At 27.8% G+C, this 11405-nt stretch overlaps 1 protein-coding gene across 1 annotated transcript in view; it reads right to left on the bottom strand.

Annotated features, from left to right (window-relative positions):
• Nucleotides 1-5551: 5551 nt before the first annotated feature.
• Nucleotides 5552-11405, bottom strand: part of LOC107490260 (aldehyde dehydrogenase family 2 member C4) — a 9476-nt gene continuing 3622 nt past the window's right edge. Inside the window, exons 3-8 of the mRNA XM_052261445.1 lie at nucleotides 7147-7530; nucleotides 6888-6977; nucleotides 6465-6638; nucleotides 6234-6371; nucleotides 5749-5886; nucleotides 5552-5633 (exon numbers count right to left, since the gene is read on the bottom strand). Of these exons, the coding sequence (XP_052117405.1) occupies nucleotides 5568-5633; nucleotides 5749-5886; nucleotides 6234-6371; nucleotides 6465-6638; nucleotides 6888-6977; nucleotides 7147-7530 (990 nt within the window). The 3' untranslated portion in view covers nucleotides 5552-5567. The remainder of the gene's footprint in view (nucleotides 5634-5748; nucleotides 5887-6233; nucleotides 6372-6464; nucleotides 6639-6887; nucleotides 6978-7146; nucleotides 7531-11405) is intronic.

The following is an 11405-nucleotide window of genomic DNA, read 5'->3' as shown; positions in this document are numbered from 1 at the left end:
GTTAATATAAATTCTTATTTTTGTTAATTTTTATGATATTTTTATTATTTTTTATATAAATTCTTTTTTTATTTTTTATTATACTATATTTATGTTGTGTATAAATTTTTTTATTTTTTGTTTAATTTTATTCATATGAATTTTATTTACTTTTTATTGTAATTTTATTTACTTTTATAATATACTATTTCGTATATCCTCTAAAACTCTGTTCAAGGATTTACGAACTGACCTGCTTTTTTACTATTGAACGTTACACCCTCACTTTTTCATCAATTTTCCTCTGATAATGATCTACAAAAATACATTCTCAATCATCTTCCTAAAACTCTCAACTTAACTATGGATCGATATTCATGGTTCTCCTTTATATATAACCTCTTTTAGCACATAAATTATTCGATGGTCATGAGCTTTGTGTTTTTGAATGTAAATCGTCCTAATCTAGTGTGTCTTAGTATAGTAATACATAAATCGTGCTAGAGTCTTGAGGGTGACTAGTTACACATAAATCGTGTTAGGACAATAAGTTTTAGGATAAAAAATTTAACTCATAATGGCCTAGAATGATTTATATACATTTTGTAAAATACAAAAACTTGAGACAATTTATGTATTTTTTAGCAATGCATTTCATGAATAAATCATCCTAAGATAACATGATTCATATATTATTTAAAACACAAAAGTTTAGGACGATTTATATATTATATGATTTAGGAGAATTACATTTTCAAAATTCATTTAGAGGAATTGAATAATTTGATTCTTCTATTAATTTATTTAAATACAAAATAAATAAATAAATATCAATATAAAACAATAAAATTTTTGTACTAAAATTATAAAGTAATCTCTAAAATTAAAACCTATCCGATATTGAACTTTAGGCATCATAATAGTTCATGTGCCCCCTTTTCAGCAGTGAGTCTGCATCAGAGATTCAGAGGATGATCCAACATAACCAATGCCACATTGGATAAAAGGGAAACAACATTGTGGATTTTGGGTGATCATAACGGTTTGGACAAAGAATGTTTTGATCATTTTGAAACTTTGAAGATCTTATGTTCACCACTCAACTCTTCCTCTCCTTCTTTTAGTACCCATGGCGTGAATTTAGGTTGGACTGCACATGGATGAGTTCAGATTCAATATGCATATCTTTTTTTGTAGGAATTGAATCGGATATACTAATATCCGTAAATTATAACTAAAATTATTTATATCTATTTTTCTAAAATAATAAAAGTTTAAACTATTACAGTAACACCTCAAAAATTAGAAAAATAAATTTTTTTTATTTTTTATTTTATTTGAGAGAATAAAATATAATTTTTTATCATATATTTTGTAACTGAGACTACTATATTTTGTATTGGAATCTACAAAAAATTATAAAAATAAAAATATTTAAATTTCTAAAAATATAACCATCACTTTTCTAAAAATATATTTTATAACAAAAATAATTAATATAAATAATATTTTTTATTTTACATCTAATTTTAAAAGAAAAAAATAAAAAGAAGAAGGCCAATGAGTAATGTGAACTGTCTCAAGTGGAACTTTCTCAAAAATACATTACAGGTGATTAGGATATCTTCTTATATTATTGAATTTATTCTTGCATTTCTACGGCTGAGATGAGAGTTTTATGGAACGATGAAATTCTTGATGAATTCATTCTCTTTAGAGGTATCTATGAAGGAGATCCTATCTCTCCATATTTTTTCGTTTTTTGCATGAAAAAGTTATCTCATCTCATCAATGCTGCAGTTAATATGGATTTTTGAAAAACTTATTCAGCTGAATCGAGATGGTCCCAATCTCTTTTACTTGTGCTTTGTTGATGATCTTATTCTATTTGCTGAAGCCAACATAATTCAAGCTGAGATCATTAATAAATTTTTTTAGGCTTTTTGTACTAGCTCTAACAAAAAAATAAACAGAAGCAAAATTCGTATTTTTTTTCAAGAATGTGGGGCATAATGTGAGAAGCCAAATTAGTAATTACCTGAATTTCTCTAAAACCGATGATTTGACAAAAGTATCTAGGTGTTCCTATTATCTACTCAAGAGTCAACAAAGAAACATACAAGGAGGTTGAAACTAAGATCATAGCTAGACTTAATAGTTGAAAAGCACCGATCTCTATTCATAGTCGGCAAATCTACCTTGGTGAAATTTGTCAATCATCTATTCTTTCTTATACTATGCAAATTGCTATTTTACCTTCATTTATATGTAACTTTATTGATCGTAAACGCAGGAGCTTTATTTGGGAAAAAATCGAGCAAACAAAAAAATTTACGTGTTAAATTGGAGAACTATCGGTAGACCTAAAAGAACTGGTGGCTTAGGAGTTCGGCAAGTTAAGGATCTCAACCATGCCTACATGATGAAAATTAGTTGGGGTTTGATGGAGAAAAAAGATGCGCTTTGGTCAAAGGTGTTGAGAGCCAAATATAGATGTGGCTATGACATCATACCAACCATAGAAAGAAGAAATAATGATTATAATTTGTGGAAGGGTATCTGCTCTTCTTGAAAAGATGTTCAGGATAACACCATTTGACGTGTGGGTGACGGCACAAAAGTTAATTTTTGGAAAGATAACTGGGTTCCAAAATTTAGAAGTCTAAATCAATACACTCATCATGTAAGTATAATTTCAGAAGCAGGATTGTCTCTCACAGATTTCTTAATTGTTTCAGATGATTGGGACATGACTAAACTTCAAAAATGGCTCCCCGAAGAGGTTACTCAAAAAATTGAAATTTTATCCCCTCCTTCCTCATGGAAGCAAAGTGATCAGATTGCTTGAGCCCCCACCTGAGATGGACTTTTTTAACTGAAGATTGCCTACCAATATCTCCAAGTAATTCCAGAAATATAAAACAAAAATTTCAACCTCATTTGACACTGGAGGGATCCTAAACGTATTAGGTCATTCATGGCTCTTAATTCATGATGCAATTCTCACAAATGTGGAAAGAAAGAGGAGACACTTGACGAATTGTTCAGCTTATCCACGGTGCAACCATAACGATGAGACATCAATTCATGTTTTCCGAAATTGTCCCTTTGCTAAAGCAGTTTGGTGTATTCTACAGCCTCAATGCCCTGCTAATAACTTCTACTCCCTTGATAGATTTGAATGGATCATCAGAAACTTATCTCTTCATAGCGTTTGGTCGTGCACCTTTGGTGTGGCGGTCTCATCCCTTTAGTTCTTCCGCAATAAGCTGGTATTTGAAGGATCTATCTCCAACCCTATGTCTGTGGCAGAATGTATAAAAATTAGGAGTTTCGGTCATTAATAGTGTGATGAAATGCAACCTTATCCCAAAAAAGTCACACATCAACAATGATCATCTTATTAGGTGGTATCTCCGTCAAAAGGTGTTATTGATATTAATGTTGATAGATTTTTTTTCTCACATACAAATAATGCCTCGCATGACGGTGTCATTTGTAATCGTTTAAGTAGGATCATAAAGGTCTTCTCATGTCGCTAAATTATGGACCATTATCAAAGTGTTGTAAATTGTTATATTAGAGAACTCCAGAAATATTGTCATTGAATCAGACTTATTGATGGCTATAAATTTTATAAAAAAATGGCTCACTTTTCCACTATTCATGTGCTGCTCTTCTTGAAGACATTCGTAATATGGTAAATTGTATTCATCTGGTTCATTAAAATTAGGTGAATACTACCGTACCCTCTCTAAAGTAACATGTAAGTTACCCTCTTTGATGTGTCACATTTTAATTGGGTGTTTATTTTAACCTGAATTACCTTTTCCACTCTTTCGTCGTCGTTGCTCCTCCCAAGCATCACTGTCTCATTGGTGTTCCGTTTTCTCTTCCCAAATCATTCTTCTAGAAAAGGTACCTTTGTCGTCCTCATTACGCCTCCCAAACATTACGGTGGCTATCTTATTTTATCTTCCCAAATCATTCTTTCAGATAAGGTACTCCAACTCTCTCTAATTGCGTTTACTCCTCCCCATTGTACTCCTTCATCGTCGTCGTTACGCCTCCCAAGAATCACCGTCTCATTGGGTGTTTTGTTTTCTCTTCCCAAATCATTCTTCTAGAAAAGTATTCCAACTCTCTCTAATTGCGTTTACTCCTCCCCATTCCTTTGTCGTCGTCGTTGTGTCTCCTAAGTATCATCGTCTTATTAGCCGTTACTGTCTTCCAAAATATTATTAACTCTCATGAGATTAAAGTAATTCAGGTTAAAATAAACACCCAATTAAAATATGACATATCAGAGAGGGTAACTTACATGTTACTTTAGAGAGGATAGGGTAGCATTTACCTTAAAATTATACTCTCTTGAGAAGCTAATTTTGTTGCTAACATTTTAATAAAGAAAGGTTATGATTTATTTTTTGGCCTCCATACTTTCGGGTTGTGCCCCTCAGATATCATACAAGTTTTATCTTTTGATAATTTTAACTCTTTTAGATTACGAGGATGTAGTTAGTATTATTATTATTTTTTGTTTTATTTTTCTTTCTTTGTTTGGGTCCTTGACCTCCTATTCTACCAAAAAAAATTTATGAGATTTAAATTGACAATAACACGCGTTTTAGAATTAGCAAGCTCCGTTATCATCCTTAGCAATGGATGTTTTGGGCATCAGCAAGTGACTAGTATCTTTAAAAATAAACTATTAAATAAATTATTTGTATAAAATATATATTAAAAATAAATTAAATAATATAAAATAACTAATTCAAAAATTAATTTTTTATACGTACATAACATTTTTATTTCAATTATATTGATAACTATCATATGACTTTAAGAGATCACTTGAATATGTTATGTTTAGATAAATAAATCATTGTACAAAATTATCTATTTAAACTCTCTTACTTATTTAACCTAATTTTTAATAAAAATATTAATTAATTAACCAAAATAATCATAATTTATCTTATTTAATATTTATTAATTTTAATAATAATTAATAATATTAAATAAGATAAATTCTTTTTTTTGTCTTTTTAACGTTTTTATTTTTATCGTCTCCTATAAAATTGGGTTTTATGCACAATAATAAGTGGCTCAAATTTTATTGCTTTGATGAACTATACATGCATAAACTGCTGTATTGCTCACACTATAGTTTCACACACAGACACACACAAAACTACATATCTAATTCAAAGCCAAGGAGAATTGTATATGGGAGTGACAACAGATTTAACTTGTAGGTACTTATGTAGACCCTCCATTCCAAAATCTCTTCCAAACCCACTCTGCTTATACCCTCCATAAGGAATGTCATTCCCAAAAGCAAAGTAGCAATTGATCCAAATAATGCCTGCACATAATTTCATTTAGTTATCGTCAACAGACAAATATCAATGCTTTTCAGAGGAACATAAAAATAGAAATATCGATAAAGTATATTTTTTATTTTTAATGTTTGTGTGTTTTTTTTTTTTAAATATCTCCAATGTTTAATTTTATTTTTATTATTTTTAATTTAATTTTATCTCTAACATATTTATTTGTGTCAAAAAATATTATAAAGATATAATTTACCTGAACTTCATCAGTGCCAAGACAGGGCCAAATATTTCATCCTGTGCTATGCGCATGTTTTCCTATACAGGTTGTAATGAATATAAAGGGGGAAAAACCAAAAAAAAAATTATGGTTAGTTATCTAATTGTTCTGAAAACACCCTGTTTCATATTTTTGTGGAGTTAAAAAAGTCACCTTGACATTAGAGAAGATTGTAGGTTCAATGTAGTAGCCCTTGTTGCCCACTTTTTTACCACCTGTTAGTAGGGTTGCTCCTTCTTGCTTTCCAATCTCTATATATGAAAGGATTTTCTCAAATTGGTTCTTGTCAACCTACAAATGAAAAACTATTATTAGTCAACTAAAAATAAGTATCATCATAATTCATACTTAGTTAACAAGAGAAAATCTTAGTTGATTAAAATTTTTTTTTCTTATATTTATTTTATATTTGAATTAGTGCTAGCTAATTTTTAAATTTTTTTAACTAAAAATATTAACTACTGATAATTTCTCATTACTTATTTTTGTTTTTACATGAAAAATAAACTAATTATATGAACATAAAAAGATCGAAAATAATATTTTTTTTAAGTGATGTTTAACTAAACCGCATAACATAAACATCTAAATCTCCAAAATATCATTTTCATGCTATCTTTTTGTGAATATCCAAATACCTGAGGGCCTTGCTGAGATTGAGGATCAAAAGGATCTCCAACAACCCAAGCTTTTGCTTTCTCAACCAACTTCTTCTCAAACTCATCATATATCCCTTCCTGAACAAACACCCTTGAACTTGCAACACAAATTTCTCCCTGAAATTCAAAGCCAAAATTGTTAAGAGATGAAAGTGCTGAGTTAGTTGCTTTATGCAAAAAGAGTAGGATTTCTACAAAAGAAAACGTCACCTTATTAAACAAGATTCCCAAGAGAGCAAGATCAGCAGCTTTATCTACATCAGCATCATCAAAGATTAGAAGAGGTGACTTTCCTCCTAATTCAAGTGACACCGGTTTCAGATTGCTGCTAGCCGCCGCGTGCATTATGGCACGGCCTACTTCCGTTGAACCGGTGAAGCTAACCTATTCATCCACCATGGAAAATCAATTTTAGCAAGCTTCACTTAAAATCTTACTAATTCTAAATCAAAATATGTAACATTTACATGCTAGTAGAAATTCACATGCGCTTGTCTTTACTTGAAGTGTTAATTGAAAAATGTTAAATAATGATTTAGTCAAGCATATCAAATCATCTAACGATTCTCAACTAACAACTTCACATGAAGACAACTGGATATGAGTCTTATCCTTACATGTATAATAAATTACCTTATCAATGTCCATGTGTGAGCTTATTGCAGCACCAGCAGTTGGGCCAAATCCGGGTACTACATTAAGAACTCCATCCGGAATTCCAGCCTTCAAAAGAGGTCAAATAAACAAGGAAAATCAAATAGCTTTAGGTACAAGTAACAAATTTGATCATGGAATTAATTACACATTTGTATATAAATGTAGACATAATAACGATTTTTGCTGATATAACAATACACGATTGGATGTCTCATGTGTGTGTGAAAGAGAATACCTGTTTAGCTAAATGCGCGAAAAACAGAGCGGACAGAGGTGTTTGTTCGGCCGGCTTAAGGACGACGGTGCAACCGGCAGCCAAGGAAGGACTAACCTTGGCAGCAAACATGGTGCTAGGGAAATTCCAAGGAATGATGTGTCCAACAACACCAATTGGTTCCATCAAAGTATATGCATGGAACTCTCTAGCACCTTTTAGCACCTCGCCATGGATCTTATCGGCAGCACCGGCATAGTAGCGTAAACAATTTGCAACTGCAGGGATGTCCAAGACCTTAACTAAGTGGTACAACTTTCCAGCATCAATGGCGTCTAATGCTGCTAGTTCTTCTACGTTTTCTTCAATAAGATCTGCCCATTTCATCATGATTTTTGCTCTTTCCTGTGTTGCATTAGAGTTTCAAAATACTCACAACTGATTCAAGGAAAACTACTTAGCAATGCTGATATGCTATAACGTTTTCTTAAAGTTTAAACCGATAAAAGTAGACACCTAATATGTGTGACTAATGTTAAATTATTCGGTTCCGTTAAAAAATTAATTAAGAATAAAGTCAATTATAGTTAAAGAATAATTCTATAGTGTGTATGAATTGTTGTCTAAACTTAAATTACCTTTTATAATAAATTTTAATTTTTTAAAAATTATTTATTTTTATATTTTTAAATTAAATATTAATTTTTTTAAGTAAAAATATCACCTTTTAAACATCATAGTATTTATCCTAGTTAAAAAACAGATTCATTACAAAAGAAAATTTTACTACTCTAATTTTTTAAATTTAAACAAAATTAACTTAATTAACTTAAATTATTATTAGTCTCCTAGATTTTTTCTAAATTATTACTCAAATATTATTGTGTATTAATGGTTCTTCCGGTGCATGGGATGCTAAAATTTCTAAATAGTACGTATGAAACTCTGCTCAATAAATATTATATTAAATAATTTAGTCAAAACATATTAAATTATTTAATATTTTTTAATTATTATCTTTATAAACAAAAATATCTTCATATCAATAAGACATATGAAACTCTCTCACTTTAAATTTTTCTCCACACATTAACAATGATAACTGAGGGCTGACTGACAAGTATGCCCCCGTTTTTAAACAAAAATCATGATGCATGTTTATTTTAGTATAATAGACATGCATGTCATTTGGTATTAATAATTTCTTTTCCTTCTCATTTTTTCTTTTCGTGCAAACATACACTTCTGTTGGCTATGTTTTCTATTTGGCTTGCTTGTTGCTACGTTTCACTAGAGGACACATTGTCATGTTGAAAAATCAATTCATATTTTGGCCCACAGCATTTAAGTGGGGCTCTTATGTTAGTCAACTATGACACACACATAATAAGATAATAGATTATTCAGATTTTCTTCTGTTCACAGTTATTTGCGTGTTGCACGTGGGAACAACTTTTTAGCTTTATTTGTTTTAAGAAATAAATACCGCTATATTATTAACAGTATTTCTATCAATTTTTGTCAATTTTTATTTATGATTGTGTTTAATAAAAATATTTTTATAGATGTGTCTAATAAAAATATTTTTTTGTATGATTGTATCTAATAAAAATATCTTTATATATATATATTTTTTTTAGATAGATCTCTTTATATATATGTTTAAAATATAATAATTAATTATTATTGACAATATATTTATTATACTTATACTTTTTTTTAAGAAATTTTAATTTATTTTTAAATAGTATTTATAAAAATATATTATTATCATATTTATTTGAAACTTTAAATTTAATTTTCAAAAATCATTTATTATTTAAAATATAATATTATGTTTTATCCAAAAAATAGATATTTAATATTCTCATGCTAAGAAAATAAAAATTAAGGTATGAAGTTATTATATATCACTCAATTGTTATATTTTTTTGTCAAAAAAATCATTTTTTATTGGCACTAGAGTTATTCTAAGAATTAAAAGTTTATACTTAAGAATATGTATAATAACACAAACGCATCCTAATTTATTCTTTATAATATATTAAAAATAATTTCTAACTATTTGTAACGCTAAACAAACAAGTCTTTTATAATACCGAAATATAATATTCTCAAACATACTATTTGTAAAAATATATTTGTTAAGCTTGAGACAAAAGGTCCATTTAGAATTCAATTTCCACTAGGCACACTCATTGAAATAGATGAAAAATCTTAATTGTGACTAACAAAGCTACAAGCATGATTAGTTATGATAATAGATTAATAGTATGAATCATTTTCAACTTGATTTTACTTTCTTAATCAATAATAAAAGTTTAACATATAACAAAATAGTGTTTGAATTCATATGTAACGTGCTAAGAGAGTTCTATCTCTTGTGAGCATTTGAGTCATTTGACTTTACTCCTCCCTTATTAAAATCATAATGGTCGTAATCAATCAAATAAATGACATTCATTGCTTTGCTAATTTCTCTCCACAATTTACAAGCAACTGGCATAAGAGTTAACTTCTTCTTAATTAGTGGAACTTAAATTATTTGGGGTAAAGGTCTTTTTCTAGTTTTCTACTTTTTCAAACGGTTTCCTATTAGTATGGGTCATCCATGTCTCCATCACACATGCCTGTGATTTTTCTTTTTTACTATATATGGTTAATTTTGTATGTACCCAAAAGATTTTTTTTATACCCAAAAAAAGTTATTTCATAATAATCTCAACTGAATTGTGCTATTGTTCAAATATTATCACTCAATTAATGTTATGCTTATTTTTCAAAATTTATCAAAAAAAAAAAAGATAAAACAAGGATGATTCGGTATAATAATTAACTTAAATTTAATGCTTAAAAACAGAATAAAGCATATCAAGAAAAAAAGTGATAGATATATTTTAAAGAGAAAAACAACATATTCACTTGTTTTATATTTAGTTGAAAGGAAAGAAATAGAGAGGAATGAAGTAGAAATGAAAAAAAAATAAATGAAATAAAAAAATTAAGTAAATTATTATTATTTTTAGATATATTTAGATAAAAGAAAAATAAAAAATATTATAAAAAGATAATTTTATTTTTATATTATAAAATATATTAAAAAAGAAGAAATAATATTAAAAGTAAAAAAATATAACAAATTTTTCATTTTTTTCTTCTAATATTAAAGAAAAAAAATTAGTGAATCCCATAAACTCTTTTTATACTATTCAATTTTTTTTTAAATTTTTTTAAATAAACAATTAAAAATAAATATTTTTCTTTCAATTTTTTTTTCTTTCTTTCTATTTTCCTCTCAAATAAACCTAGCCAGGGAGCAGATGTTGGGTCCCAAGTGGGTTTAATTAAGGCAACTATACTTAATTAATTATTATATTCATTTTTATTCAATTTGGTGACAATATGTGAAAGTGACAAAAAACCGAACCCCTTACCTACAGGCCGGGGATTGTGTATTGGTATTTATTTTTTCTTTATTAATACTGTCATTATGTTGAATTGATTTATGTCAATTTTTCTTTATTGTCTTTATGCTGAATCGATTGATCCAATAACATAAGTACGTAAATGCCCCTAATATACTTGTTAAATATAACATTATTTGCTTCAACGAAATATTCTTTTGGATTTAACTAACATATATTTTAAAAATATATATTAAATTTATTACTAATAAAAAATTTTACAACTTTAATTTTAATAAATATCAAATAGATACATTAAAAAATAAATTTTATATTTTTTTATAATTTTTTAAATAATAATTTTAATATGTACTTTTAAATATATATATTAACTAAATTTTTTATATAATAAAATAACCTCAAAGAAAGTTGACCTTTATTTAGTCAAAAAACATCATAAAACACCTTTATGAATTTATTAGCCGCCTCTTATTATTTTTATTCATTTACTAGAAAAAGATGATTCAATTATTAGTATTTTCTAATGACTTCAAATCTTATATATGCGTGCCTTATTAAGAGATATTGCTTTTTATTTTCATCACAACAAATAGATATTGCTTGGACTTGATTTGATAAAAAATTTTTAAAAAGTTTTTGTATTTTTTGTTTTTATTTTTCAAAAGTACGAATACTTTATTTTATATTTGATAAATTAAAAAATTTATATATGTATATGTATTTGTGCTTATAGCTTTAAAAATTAGAAGTATTTTTAAAAACATCTAAAAAAAAATTTTTAAATTAATATATACTTTTTTTTTTTACCAAAGATAGGAAGACTCAAATCTGTAATTTTTAAATGAGTATGGAAAG

This window comes from Arachis duranensis, chromosome 5 (genome assembly GCF_000817695.3).
Source record: "Arachis duranensis cultivar V14167 chromosome 5, aradu.V14167.gnm2.J7QH, whole genome shotgun sequence".
In the NCBI taxonomy this organism is placed as follows: domain Eukaryota; kingdom Viridiplantae; phylum Streptophyta; class Magnoliopsida; order Fabales; family Fabaceae; genus Arachis; species Arachis duranensis.
The sequence above is the reverse complement of the archived record's forward strand: the minus strand, read 5'-3'. Positions and strand labels throughout refer to the sequence as shown.